A 15229-nucleotide genomic window follows, 5' to 3' on the forward strand; every position below is an offset into this window, starting at 1 on the left:
GATCATAGTCTAACTTGTCTTTGTCTAAGTGTTCCCATGCAACAAAACCGTTGTCGGATGTTCGGATCTGTTCATCTGAAGGCTTCCTATTAAACCCATTTACACTTAGGCTATTGTCAGGTTCAACACGAAGTTTATGAAAAAATTGTTGAGTTTTTGTTTTATAAGGTTTGCCAGTCTTCATATTAAATCCGCCTTTATAAGAAACGTATAAAGAATCTAAATTTGTTCTGTAAATAAATTCTGGTTTTCCACACACCTTTTCTTTTTCATCAATTACTCTAATTTTTATGTCCATTTCAGCAGGAGAATACGTTCCTGGTCCTTCATAGGGCGTCTCCGGTTTTTCATCACTCACTATGAAATACTGTACGTTACCAAGTTCGTTTTCATGTTTTAGCATTTTTGCGTTTTGTGAAAATCTTTTAGTAACTATACAATTTTCCGGTGCCTCCCAATTGTATGCAAAGGGGTCGAGTGATGTCGAATGACAACCTCCTTCTGAGAGGGCGCAAGGAAGTTTTAGTCCTTGACTGTTATAGACAGTTCTGTCATTAAGATTAATATCGAGTACAGTTTCTTGCATCAGGGTTTCAAAAGAGAAGTGTTTAATTTGACCACGATTATCACAAGATGTTGATGATTCACCTTCAAGATCAACTCCCTGGTTTTTATAGGAGACAGTTTTTATTCCATGTTTTATATCAATTTCCATGTCTTCATCGTCAAATTCGGTAACAGTAATTTTTCCAGTTTTATTAGCATTTTGGCATTGTTCGGGTGAAACAATAATATCGTATGTTATTATTGGAGCGTTGTGTACAATTGATGAATGAGAAAACATACCACAATTATAACGAATGAGCATTGCAGTGACTTTACACATAAGTGCTTTGACAAAGGTCCGATAAGACCGCTGATAAAGTGTTACATGTGTATCAACCATCTGAATGTTTTCGGGTGTAATTTTGCAAGGAGAAACTTGTGTTAAAGCATACATTTTGTTTTCTTTCATTTTAGAGCAGTCATAATGAATGACCCTAAGTTTGTTAGACACGTCATTAATATCCTCAAAAGGAGGTCCAGTAGCGTTAATAACTATAGAAAAAGTACAAAAGTAGAAAAGACTTATAAGTAAATAAGAAAAATAGAGTTTTTCAAAACAAGGATATCTTTTCATCCTGTTCTTTTTTAGCGCTTCAAGTCGGGAATTAAGGCTATGAGTTGTAGTAATAGGCACTGCCAGTAAATGTTGACTGGATTTATTGCTACCTAAAACAAAGTTAAGTAAATCCGGCTTGATAGCGTGATGGCGGCTTGGCCGAGCGACTAGAAGTTCGCCTATTATTATTATTATTTTCTAAAGTTTGTAAATTAGAAGGTCCTTGTTCCGATGTATTAGGGCGGAGAGGACTTAAATTAGGGTCTAGAGGTATTCTAGAATTGTGCTGTGGGCAAGGAGTTGAACTTCTTGTTCGACTACCGCTAGGTAGGTGTGTTTGGACTGGAGGTGGGTTATCACGACCACCTGAACTTGCTTCGTTGAATCCAGAATCGAAATTGGTGGGTGTTCGGTCAGGGTCGAAGTTCTGCACAGGGGAGTCTCTTCGTATGAAATTATCCACGGGGAAATATTCGTTGTTAGTGGGGCTTTGGAAGGAGAATTTAGTCAAGGGACTATTGAGTTTATTCATCTGACTTGTCATTAGATTATTATAAAATGTGTCACAATTATTTTTATCTATACCATACTCTAGGGTTAACTCTGGTATAGTTTCAGTAGCTGGGTAGTACTCGACCAGGTGATTTCTATGAGCGATCTTCCTGGTGGCCGGGTTGCTATCTAAAGTTAATTCATAGTTAACATTGGTTAGTTTTTTTTGTACAGTATAAGGTCCTGATCTTAGTTCATGTAGTTTTTTTGACTTTCCTAACTCAATTTGATGGTTTTCCATTAGAACTTTTTGTCCAGCCTCAAGTGGCTTGCCTAATTTGTGTTTGTTTCTATGTTTATGTGCGCGGTTATTGTTTTCTAAGCTCTTTTTATAAGCGTTATTGTATATTTGTTTGAATTGGTTTTCTCGCATAAGCAACGAATTGTTAATAGTCGGTTTTAGAAGTTTGTCAATTTCGGTGTTTTTTGAAGTTTGCAAGGTATGCCTGTGAAGAGGCAGGTCTTTGCAAAACTCGGAAGAGCATGTGAGTTGTGAATTTCGTAGGAGTCCTAACTTAAGTGACAGAGGTATCTGTGGTTTTTGTCCGAACACAATTTCATAAGGTGAGATTCCAGTACTAGCATTTGGAACCGTGTTATGAGAAAAAGCAAATTTTGGTGCCAGTTCGTCCCATTTACCTCGAGCTTGTTCTAGAAAAATTCGGAAATGTGCTCCTAGATGTTTGTTTTGGATCTCGACTTTACCATTAGTCCAAGGCGCATAAGCAGTTCGAGGTGCGGGTGTTATACCTAATTCATGAATGTAACTCGCAAAATCTTGGTTCATGAATGCCGAACCCTTATCATACACAAGTTTTTGTGGTATTCCAAAAGACAAGATGAAATTTTCTAAAGCTTTTATGGTGTCTACTGCGTCTGTGGAACGTACAGGGTATACTTGAATGAAACGCGAAAATGAATCGACAATAACTAAACAATGGTGTTTACCGTTTGATGGAGGATTTAAAGGTCCTTTGTGATCAATGTGGACCGTATGAAAGGGGAATGGGACTGTATCAGTCCACTTTTCGAGAGGTGCTTCGTGGAGGTCTCTCCGTTTTTGCTTATTTTTCTGGCATTCAAGGCAATCAGCAATTAGGTTTTCAATCCATTTATACATTCCGGGCCAATAAAAAAATCGTTTTACATTAGCAAGTGTTTTATCTAAACCTACATGACCTGACAGTTCACAATGAGCTAGCTGAAAAACTTTAAAGAACAATGACAGTGGTACACAGATTTTTAAGTATTCAATATCTGGTTCGTCTGTTTGTTGTTGAATACATAAGATGTTACCTACAAAACTCAGTTTCTCAAAGTTATTAATGTACGACATTATGGCTTTAGATTGTCGGAATTCAATTTTCTTTTCATCTTTGTTATTGTTCGTCCTTAATTGGCGAATTTGTTGTATCACTGGGTCTTTTAATTGTTCTTGACAAATTACCGATGTATTTAAATCAACTTCTTTAGAGAAGATTGTCAATTTATCGATGAGTTCTCTTGCATCTTGTATTTTTGTATTTTCGGGAAATTTTTTTGCTAATTCGGTTTTATCTATACAAGTGCTATTTTTTACGAGAAAAACTTTATCGTATTCTAGAGGGAATCTGTACTCCGAGTCTGTGGTATTAGTTTGATCAATGTAGAGTTTGTCAAAATCTAATTCCGGTGACTGGTTCTCATTGAACAATTCAAATTCCGAAATTGGGTCAAAATTTTGTTCGGTTATCCCTTCATCAGGGTAGGAATCAATTTCTGTATAATGATCAGACGTTTCGTCTTCCTCCTGTTCTGACACAGGGGTTATTTCATGTTTGCGGTGACGCCTATAGTGGTTAATTGATGATTTTTAAATCGGTTAAACCGGTTAAAAATCGGCTATTTAGTGTGAAAATGCTAAAATTCTGCTGTGAATTTGGTGAAAATCGGCTAAAGTTTAGTTTAATTAGATGTTGAGGCGGTGAAATTTGGATAATTTTTGGTTATTTGGAGTGCATATGCTAAAATTTAACCATAAATTTGGTCCAAATCGGGTCAGAAATAGTCTAAACAAGTTTTGGGGGGATGAATTCTGTATAAATTTCGATTATTTAGTGTGAAAATACTAAAATTTAAGCATAAATTTGGTCAAAATCGGGTTAGAAATAGACTAAACAGGTTATGGGGGAATGAATTTTGTATAATTTTCAATTATTTAGAGTGAAAATACTAAAATTCAACCATAAATTTTGTGAAAATTGGGTTAAAATCAAATTAAATATGTTTTGGGGGGATAAAATCTGGTTGAATTTCGGTTATTTAAGGTGTAAATACTAAAATTTAACCATAAATTTGATGAAAATTGGGTGAAAATTAGGCTAAATAGGTTTTGGGGGGATGATTTTTGGTTAAATTTTGACTATAAAATGTAAAAGTACTTTAATTGTTATATAAATAAACTAAAAATTGGACAGAGATTACCCCCACCCGGGTCAGAACAATTTTACAAGAGCAAAGAATCAGTTGCCTGTTACTATTTTAATGTAAATTTACTGTATTTCGGCCGTAAATTTGATATAAATTACTCTATTTGTTTGGCTACTAGTGTGCTTTCACTTCTGTGGTAGTGGTTATTTTAGTATTTTAATCCGATCGGATAGAAAAACAAAAATTCAGGCGTGATTCTTTCCTCTGGGCGCACCAGTTATCAAATTTGGCTGGGCTGCTACAGATCACACAATACGGGATCTCTTTATGTATGCCAGTCAAACTTGACAAAAGATATAACAAATCGAAGGCAAAGATATATGCCTAAGACCTGTCTGTGCTATAAGTCTCAATTTAAAGTAGTTGGGGGGCTGAAAAGTTCAATTAATTAAATAGATAGTTTAAATGAACAAGCTTACACTGAGTAGTATTAAACCGGGTTGAGCTGTTACTCGATTGTGTTGTTGTTAAATGATTGTGTCGTTGAAAACTTCTTCCAGTTGATTTCTCACAAGTATGTTCTGTTGGAAAATTTGCTAAGTTGGAAATCTTCACTAAAATTTCTGTTTAAATTTAGGAATTTATTTTGCAAGAAAAATGAAGCAGTTGTCTGCTGCTCGTCGCTGGCTCTGTTATTTGTCTCTCTAATTTTATTCCGTCCCACTTCGCTGAGAGAAACAATTAATTCCTCTCAGCTCCGTTTGGGCCGATAGGGAGCGAATCACAAACTCACGTTCATAGTGAGGTGCTTCATAATTTTCCTATTGGCCGAGAAGGCAAGAGAATTAACTCTTTTTTATCTCACGGAAAAATTATTGAAACTCCAAAAAATAATAAAAATCTAAAAAGCTGAGAGCATCAATTATTGATTTCGTAGGCGCCTGTTTTCTGCTTTTCCCCTCTTCTAAAACCGCAACAATTATGGTTTTCTTGGGGGCTTTTTATGAGACTCTATTGTCTTTTCCCCTGAAGCAATCTGCTTCATCTTTATTGAACTTGGGGGGAAAGATCTGCATTGCAACTGTCAAAAGCAGAAGTAATTTAAATCAAAAGAAACTGTGGTTTTACAGGCCGCCTACGTTCAACAATGTACATTTTCTATCCTGGATATAAGCCAGGAGATCCAGGCCTAAAGTTGTGTTATTTAAATAAGTCGAACTGAGTTGTTTAAATACTTGTGTACTGGTAGTCTTAACAAGCGTTAGTTTGTTTAGCGCGCGGCGAAAGAATGGTTAATTAGCGCCTAAATACGTTCGCTCTAATGCGGGATTAATTATCCGCTCATTTGTAACGGCTCTCGTAATACTACAAGACATAGAAAGATGTTAAACTTGACTGTTATAGACGCGTGCCATTCCTTGAAAATAGTTGTTCAATAACCAGATGATAAAAATGATAAATTTATAACTGATATTAACAGTTGTTATGCAGGCCAAGAAGACTCCACTTCACATGGCGGCTCAGAATGGACAGTTGGATGTTTGCAATGCCCTCATTAGTCTCTCAGCCGACGCCAAAGCCATCGATGGGGTTAGAATACCACAATGCAATCTTTTAAATCCTTAGCCGTACATGAGAATTTTCTGCTTTTAATAAGAAAGTGGGATATATTCTGTTCTGTTTTGCCCCCCCCAAGTGTTTTTTACGCCACCCAATTATATGTTATATATACATGTTACTATGTGAAAAATATAGCACGTGCGCCTGGGGTCGTAAAAAATAAGCTCACTTTTTGTTTAGGGGGGGGGGGGCAAAACAGAATAGATCCAGAAAGTGTTGATAAAATGACGATTTCTGGCCGAAAACGATCAAACACTATGTTTTACCGCTCGGCTTCATCGTTTTGGTTGTTCAGTAACGTAGTAAGAAAGCTTCAATTGTATTTTTTTGTATTTCTTACATCGTCGTTTTTTTTTCAAGAATCTGACTATTTTTGACCAAGCCAGAGCCCAATATGTAAGATAAGCGGTGAAAAGTTGTTTTTTACCGCAAATTTTGTACATAAATTGCGGCGAAATGCGGTGAAATTGTGTAATGTGATGATTTTTGCTCGTAGCGATCGGTATTTTAATTTGGCTGGCCAAAAATAATTGCATATCAAGGTGGGTTCTTGTTTGATTCTAAACGGAGCGGTGGAAGCAGGCGGAACTCTTGTGAAAATGAACCAGTACGGGATTCGAACCCTAGAGCTTCTTCTCAAATTAAGTTTGTTCTCTCTCAACCTTCTAACAAATTTCAAAATTTATAGGATGGTCAAACTCCGCTCCACTTAGCTGCTGAGTCAAACCACTCGAATGTTGTGAAGCTGTTTCTGAACAACAGACCAGAGTTAGTGTCAATAGCTAACAAAGAGGGAAACACCTGTGCTCACATTGCAGCTAGTAAGGGATCCACAAATGTGATCAAAGGACTCCTCAGGTTCAACAAGGAGGGCGTGGTCAACCACAAAAACAGGGTTAGTATTCTTGAGAATTTTCAGCCCGTACCTAACTCTAAGTCGAATTCAGTACTGAGTCAGAGTTTTATTCACATCACATTTTGCACTGAATTTGTCTGATTCAGAGCTGATTCAGTGATTAATTCCGAATTATCTTCTGATTCATAAGAATACAGAAAATTTTCTCTGAATTATGCTCTGATTCAGATAAATTCAGAAATTACTTTGCAGTTTGTTCGGAAATCCTTCCGAATCAGTCAGTACTAAATCTTAATATTTATCTGAAATTGTTCTCTGAATCAGTACCCGGGTCTAGGAAAAATCGGAAAAAAATGTAAGATAAGCGGTGAAAAATTGTTTTTTTACCGCAAATTTTGTACATAAATTGCGGTGAAATTATATAATGTCACCACTATAGTGAGTGGCGAACTTACAAAAAGTCACAACAGTTCCCCGCCCTTACAATGTTTCGAAACTCTCACCTCCTGCATGTCATGCACTTCTTCTTCCATTGCGCCATCTCTCACTAACTTCCAGTTTTTTTGTTTTGAATTTAAATCAAATTCACTCTACTTTCTGTAAAACATGCGCTGTGAATTTTTGTAAGATTTGCGATTTTAGCGGTGAAATTACCTGTTTTAGTGGGAAAATGTGGTGATTTTTTGTAAGTTCACCGCTCACCCTTGTGGCGAAATTACATAAATTCACCGTTTATAAAAAAGTGTCAAAAAGATATAAGATTAAAGGGTAATTTGAGGGGAAGGGGCTTAAATCTAACAATTCCTCCCTTACTCCCCATTAGTTTCACCGCATTCACTGCTGATCTCACACAATTTTAACACTTTTTTCTAAGCGGTGAATTTATGTAAGTTCACCACTAATTAAGCTGTGAATTTATTTAATTTTACCGCTTCCAGGAATCAAATTTTTTTTCACCGCATTCACCGCCTGATTTATGTAATTTCACCGCTTTCACCGCTTATCTTACAAAATTTCCCGCGTTCACCGCTTATCTTACAAAATTTCCCTCGTTCACCGCTTATCTTACATAATTTTGCGTTGAATGGCGGTGACACCTCGACCCGGTTACTGATTGTCACTGAACCTTCGGTACGGGAAAAAAGTACACCAAGTACACCCTTGTTTATTGAATCTTGATCCTTCTCAAGGAAATTAAAACCTTGTCGAGATATTGGTTCTAGGGAAGTAGCTGCTTTTGAGTGATTTATTTAGGGTAATTGCTTCAATGTGATTTATCTTTAAATAGACTACCAAAAAAACATAAAATTTTCAAAAAAATCTGATTTGTTGAGAAACTTTAACTAGATGCGTTCAGTAAACGTGAATTTGACATAGCCTCATTTTGGATCGTATAATTTTGGTCATACCTCAGCGGAAAGTGCGCCTTGATATGCGCCTATCAAAGTGCGCATATCATTTTCATTTTCATTTTACGTATCAATTTACAAACCACCAAATATGGTTTTGTCTTTACCATTTGAATTTTCAAATGATAATATGGATTGGCGTGCAATTAAATAAACTTCGTTACCAATTTTGAAATTTAAATGTTTGTATTAAAAACTATGATCATTAAAGTCAGTTGAAAAAGCACTAGATGGAAATTCGTCCTGAGAAACCTAAGAAGTGACCCATTCTGATTGTTAAATTTTTAGGTAACTTTGTGGAGATCGTAAGGCTACTTTGACTGGTATGATGTCTCAATGTACAGCCTTATGACAATTATTAAGTTTTACTGATCAGTGTCGGTTTCCTCTGTTCAGACTACAGACTCAACAGCACTGCACTTGGCAGCAGCCGGAGGCTATACTGAAGTGGTCAGAGTTCTGGTTGAGAGTGGAGCCATGGCACTGGAGGAAAACTCGGTAAGACATATTTTGGGATCAACCCTCCCCGCGTGAACTTTTTTTCCCTAGTCTAACTTACCCTAGTCTAGGCCTGGAATTATGAAAAGACTGTCATCGACAACATCATCTACGAAAATAAATCGGCTCGACTTTAATAAATGCCCTCGATTAAGTCTGGAACTAAAAAATGTGCTGGATTTTGGCTATTGTTTTACAGACTCCAGGAGGAGTATTGGTTTTCTACAACTTTTTAAACAGAAGTACTGCAGTTCATGAACTATTTCTTCCTCAAATTCGAATAATTAATTCTGTTTTGAAATGTCGCCATTAACAATTATTGAACATTTACTTTTAATTTCAATTTACGGCATATAAAATCTTCGGATTTTGTCCAACCTGGAAATATAATTTTAGAAATTTCCCAGCCCTCTCCCCAAGAGAAGAGCACATGCTATATTTCACATAGTGATTTACAACGTATGATTTATACGTGCTCTGTAACTGTGGCGTGGGGGGGGGGGGGTACGGGTACATTACACTCGATTCTTGTAAAAACTATATCATTTTTTACAAAATAACCTATCTCTCATCGTACATTTCAGCACCCCAATAAAACATCGAATTCCTAATATGTATTAGGAAACAGAAAAAATTGCATAAAATTGAATATCAGTGTAATTAGAAAAACAGATTGAAATGCGCCAAACGAAACAGATTTTGATTTTGTGACCAAATGCGCAATATTGATCTATAATGCTTTCATTTTTATGTCTGCATGTGCCATTTAATTTATGAAAAAACTTCATTCTTCTGACCCGCTTTAGTGCAGGAGGAAGTATACACTCAAAAGAGTTTTTGTTTCAGTGATTTCTGAATGATCGATATATTCACCGTAGAGGGTTGTGAGTGCAACCATTAGAAAGCACATTCAACTTAGAATATAGAAACAAAAAGACTTTTTTTAATTTCGTTTTTTCTTTCCAAGTAGTTCTCGATGTTTAAAGTTGTGTGAACATTGGGCTGAATTTCTTGTTTTTGCTCAAATTTTCCGTATGCTTAAAATAGTTAACAATAGTGCTGTTGGTTTTTTATCTGATAACAATAAAGTCTTGTTGAAATATTTGACCCGATTTCTGGTTAAACGTGTTGCTAAATTATCAAACCTAAGAAATGTCTTTTGTCCACTTTTTTAAATTTGCCGGGTTGAATCACTTAAAAACGGCCGATGCAACCCTTGCTCAAACAGGTCAAATTTTACTTGCGATTCCTATGAGAGAGTTGTTGAAAAAAATGCCCGTTTTTTGTTTGCTTCATATAGGTTATAGGTTTGATAAATTAACCCTATGTAAATTCATCCCAGTTCGTAACATTTGGAAAAAATAGGTGTAGTTAATGGAATTTCAGTTGACAGCGAAAGTTTTTTTTAATGATTTTGATTGAAGTTAATTCAAAACAATTTTAGACATATCATTAATTTGTCCATTTGTTTTCGACAAAAAAATGTATTTCTTTCCTTGCCGTTTTTGGTTTTTTTTCACTCCTTGTTACCTAGTCTCATTAAAGATTGTTCTCATTTTTATTCTAGTGAGGTACGAATTCATTTGCTGACTTTAGGTTTTCCTTGCCGCTGTTTTACCTTGGTTTTATGTTTTTATTCGTTCAAAAAAATAAACATTGAGTTTTGAAATAAAACGTTGCTGTTGTTTATTTGTTTTGTTGTTTGTATTGTCTCTTAAGTTTAATAATAGCAAGTCTCGTGGGCTATCTAATTGGAGATTTTTTACTTTACTGATAGTCTCGGGATGAATGTAATTTTTGTTCAGACAATAAATATTTTGTTAAAAAATTTATTGGTTTTATTTTTGAGGCTGATACAATAAATAAGGTTTCTACAAAGTTAAATTTCACTGATTCTCTTAAGTAACAAATCTGACGCAAAAATTTTTGAAATTATTGAACACCGTTTTATTTTATCAAACATACGTTATTCACATCAATTATTTTCAGTGCAGTCAACATCATAAGGAAGGTAAAAATAAGAAATTTTACTTTTATTACGTTTAATTCGTAAAATTGCTTTTTTATTTTACACTCTTTCCTCCCTCATTAAGCGGAGAGCTAACGGCGTAAAACTTTTAATTTTTACACTCTTTACATTTTCCCCCGTTATTTTTGGGTAAAATCTTCAACAGGGGTGAGCAGTGACTAAAGACAAACGAAAAACTCCGTGACGCTAGTTTACTCTATCATATCTCGCTGTTAAGAAACATGAACTCTCTTAGAGAGTTATCACATCAATCTTCTGCGTAAAGCATATTTTGGGAAGTTTGAGAGTACAAAAACTTAAGGTGAAAAAGTTTTCAACCATTTTGAGTCACATACACACCATTTCAAGTATCCGGATCTATTCTATTTTGCCCCTCCCCCTCCAAGTTTAGTGAGCTTATTTTTTTACGCCCCCCCCCCGGCGCACGCGCTATTTTTTTGCATAGTAATGTGCTATATAACAACATACAAATTGTACCGGGGCATAAAAAACACTGGGGGGGGGGGCAGAATAGATCCAAGTATCCTTTCATAATTTCACCACGTGCTTATTAAAAACGGAACGTTCAAACTAATTACCGATTTCAAAACACCATTTAGTCGCTCAACGATAATTGGTTGCATAATCTAGTCGAGCTGTGTCTAACTAGGTCAAGTTTAATGTTTTTTTGAAGCATATAATAGTCTGCAAGAAATGTCCCCTGCAAGGAATTTAAAAGTACTGCTAGAATTTTCAGTGCTTGCAAAAAGAAAAACCTGTTTTCCTAAAGATGTGTAGGTCGCTAGGGCCCTCTCTAATCATTATCAAGTGATTGGAATAATGGGCTAATATCCATAAAAAACCTTAAATAGCTGGCCAAATCTCTCCGAGACCGAGTAATTCCTAAATATTATCCAGATAAATTTGTCGGTTTTTGTGGAATATAAGAGACTTGGGATCTTTTCCGTCTGTGCCCCCAGTTTAGCGGGCGCATATTATTTGCACCCCGCACCCCCCCCCCCCCCAACGCACGTGCCATTTTTTAAATCAATATGTAATGGCACGTGCTCTATAACTGGGGGCACATAATGTACTGGGGGGGGGGGGGTCACAAACGGAAAAGATCCAAGACTTGATATTATTTGTAACACCTACATAACGACAAATACTTCAAATGTCATAGTTCTTCTATGTAATTCTTTCTGTTTTCGGAAAAAAAGTTGTTAGGACGAAACAACTCCGGACTTTTGTTAACCTTATTGCTTCCGAGCCAAAAACTGCTTAGATATATCTGGGTCAAAAGATCTTAGTGTAAATTAACTTTTCTAGCCCTCATTAACTTGCCTAAGCAGTATAAATGTATTAATGCAACAAAAAACGTGGAAAAATTTGAAACTCTATCCGCTGCGTCATGATCTTAGATATTTTAATCTTTGCCGATTATTTAATCTTTCCAGTTGTTTTTAAGATCAATATTATGTTCGCTATCAGTTTGTCATTTTTAGGACATTCGATATAACAAAAAGATTTCTGAACGAAACAATTTCAGTAGACTATTCAGCAAATTGTTAAATAGCAATTGGTTTCTTTTCTAGCAATCTGTTTTTTGACCATAAATCGCCGTTGTGTTTCTGTTGAGTGTCCTAAAGTTGAAAAACTTAAAGCTACTGTAAGGGTTATCTTTAAATCATCTTGAACGATGAAATAGCAAAATGAATGAACAAAATCTCTACGAGACAAGGAAAAAAATGAGTTTTGAAATATGAGTTTGTAATTACACTAAAAAATTTAGATTCTTGTGTGGTCCCAGTGAAGAGAAACTTGATACACCTTGTCATGTCATGCAAAATCTGCATAACCATTGCAAAGCTTGAGACATCCTGCCAAGATCTTGATAGACAAATATTTCTTGGAACACCTAGATAAGATCTGGACAAGATCTTACCAAGATATTTCAAGAAATTTTCTTGGCGTAATTTTCTTGATAAGATCTTGATAATTCGTGACACATAGAAACAACATGGTTGTAAACAACATAGAGCGAGTTGGTGGAACCGGGAATCCAGACAAAAATTGGCCACGACCAGACAATCCATACAAAAACTAAACCATGTCTCGAAGTAGTGAGAATTAGCGCGATTCAACGCGTTTATGTCTCAACACTGTAAGATATGCAACTATGACTCGACAATACGAAGATTCGACGTAACGCAAATTTGACCCAAAAAACGCGATTATGATCAGACAGAAAAAAACATAGTCATAGACGTAAATCTTGCATAGTCCCACAAAGTCAAAACATAAAGGAGATCTGCGCTGTTAAAAAATCTTTTAGCCTCCGTCAAAAATGTATTATGATATTGCTTGATAATTTTTGATAGTTATTGCTAGTTCTTGATAACTTTTTCTTAATCTTATGATTTCCTGCTACATCTTGTTTTTGGGTGCTATTGAATTTTTCTAAATAGATATATCATGTCATGTCGTGGTTAATCTTTCTTGGAAATCTTGCCATGATCTTGTTTCTTAGCAGCAATGCAAACAACTTGCAAGTTCGTACAAGTCTTGATGTTTTCTTGGAAAGACCCTGGCAAGATCTTTGCAAGATTTACCAAGATTTAGTATGTTTCTTATCAAGATGTACCAAATTTCAGTTCACTAGGGTAGCACTATGTTTTTTATCTCAAGGTACGTGCATACTATCTTGAGAATTGAAACTGCACTTGAGGCACCACGTAAGGTTTTTAAAAAACGGAGGAAGAATTTTTTAGCATTTATAACAGTTTTAAACTTCTTACCGGGTTCTGCCAGATACTTCAAGTTACAATACACCGTTAAAAAATCCTCGAGCAAATTATATTCAGTCAAAAATTAAATGTTGCTCAAAATTAACAAAAACTATTTAAAATGGATTTTTGAAACAGCCCAAAACCTCGCGTTAAATAACTTTCGGTTTGCAACCTTTTAGTTACTGTCAAACGCGCTTTGTATGAAGTGAAAAGATCTCTAAAACCTCAACGCTTCACAAACTTATATGTACCAAGCTGTTAGCTAATTGGCGCTCGCGGTTCTAATTCTTAGTGGTATGAAAGCTGTCCAACAGTTAATAAAGCCTGCTTTCCTTCTTTTCGGATAAAATGTTGACACTTTTTTCAAACCAAGTGACCAACTGTCATATTCTGAAGATCTTTAACGACAAACAAACTTTAATTAATTGGCAGCCTATCTAATGGCGGAAGAATGTATAATTACTCTCTTGTGAGATATAGATATCAAAACTCTTTTTTCCTTTTCTATTCTATAACACTACTTGTTTTTTTCTATCTAAATGTCTTGTATTTGGCTGTGAAATTCCAGTTCCTTTGAGTTAGCAAGAATACACTTTTCATTACGCCAGAGAAGTATATCCAAATCGTCACGGTCAAATATGCCCGATCTGTGTATCTCATTTTCGGTCTTGCTATGTTAATATATCGAAAATGCAAAAATACTGCCAAAGTTAGCTACGTTAGCCAGGCCAAATAAAAGGGAATTGCGCAACCCGTGTTTGTAAAAGTGTCCAATTTTTAGCCGCGAAATAAAAGTACAAGCTATGTATCCTAGTTTTCGCGCATTTTGTATCACGGATCTGCTCCATTTATGTATCGCTTTTTCGCACGCAACTTAATTCAATTTTGCACTATAATCCGCAATTAAGCCTAATTTAATGAGCGTTTTTGAGCATAAAACTGATTATTAAAACTTTATTACTACTACTAGTTCGTATTACAACTTTATTACTACTTATCAAAGAGTTCTTACCCGGTTCATTGAGAAATTTTTCATCCCTTCCAAAAATTTTTAAAAAAACGTGTTTTCAAAAAAATATGTAAGTTGCAGGGTGCCAACTGCGCTCTCTAATCACTGTCAAACTGTTGGAATAATACCTAATATCCACAAAATTCATAAACAGCTGGCCAAATCTTTCCGACACCGAATAATTCCTACAAATCATCCAAATAAATTTATCAGTTTTTGTGGATTACAAGAGATTTGTTATTATCTGTAATATCTACTTAAAGACCATTGATTCGATCGTCAAAATTCGTTTATGCTATTCTTTCTGTTTTCGAATTAAAAATTTAAGATTGAAAAACAGAAAACAAAATAATTTCACTAGACTTTCCAGCAATTAGTGAAATAGCAGTTGGTTTCTAGTTATCTGTTTTTGGATCAACAATCGCCGTTGAGGTTTCCATCAATTTTCCTAAAATTGAAAAAGTTAAAGTATCTGCAAGAGTTATCTTTAAATCAACAGGAGCGTTGAAAAGGCAAAATGAGTGAACAAAATTTCTTCGAGACAAGGAAAAAATGTGACGCTTTTTGAAATACAGGGTTCGTAATTACACTTAAATTTTAGATTCTTGTTTGGTACTACTATGTTTTTTGTCACAAGGTACGTAAATACTATTTAAAGAATTGGAACTGCACTTAAGGCAGCACGTATGATTTTTCAAAAACTGAGGAAAATGTTTGGTAGCGATTATAGCAGCTCTAAAAGAATCACAGAATTCTGTCTAATATTTCAAGGTTACAATATCACATTAAAAACCCATCAAAAACTAAATGTTGCTCAAAATTAACAAAAGTAGTTGAAACGGAGTTTTGGAAAAACTCAAAACGTCGCGTTAAATAACTTTCAGCTTTCAACATTTTGGATTCTGACTGTGGAATTG

The 15229-nt window shown here is 35.3% G+C and overlaps 1 protein-coding gene across 1 annotated transcript in view; it reads left to right on the top strand.

The window, feature by feature from the left end:
- Nucleotides 1-15229, top strand: part of LOC142338137 (uncharacterized) — a 244331-nt gene that overhangs the window by 82943 nt on the left and 146159 nt on the right. The window contains exons 19-21 of the mRNA XM_075387771.1: nt 5615-5713; nt 6432-6638; nt 8405-8506. Coding sequence (XP_075243886.1) covers nt 5615-5713; nt 6432-6638; nt 8405-8506 — 408 coding nt within the window. The remainder of the gene's footprint in view (nt 1-5614; nt 5714-6431; nt 6639-8404; nt 8507-15229) is intronic.

This window comes from Convolutriloba macropyga, chromosome 4 (genome assembly GCF_964194025.1).
Source record: "Convolutriloba macropyga chromosome 4, txConMacr16.3, whole genome shotgun sequence".
Classification (NCBI taxonomy): Eukaryota; Metazoa; Xenacoelomorpha; order Acoela; family Convolutidae; genus Convolutriloba; species Convolutriloba macropyga.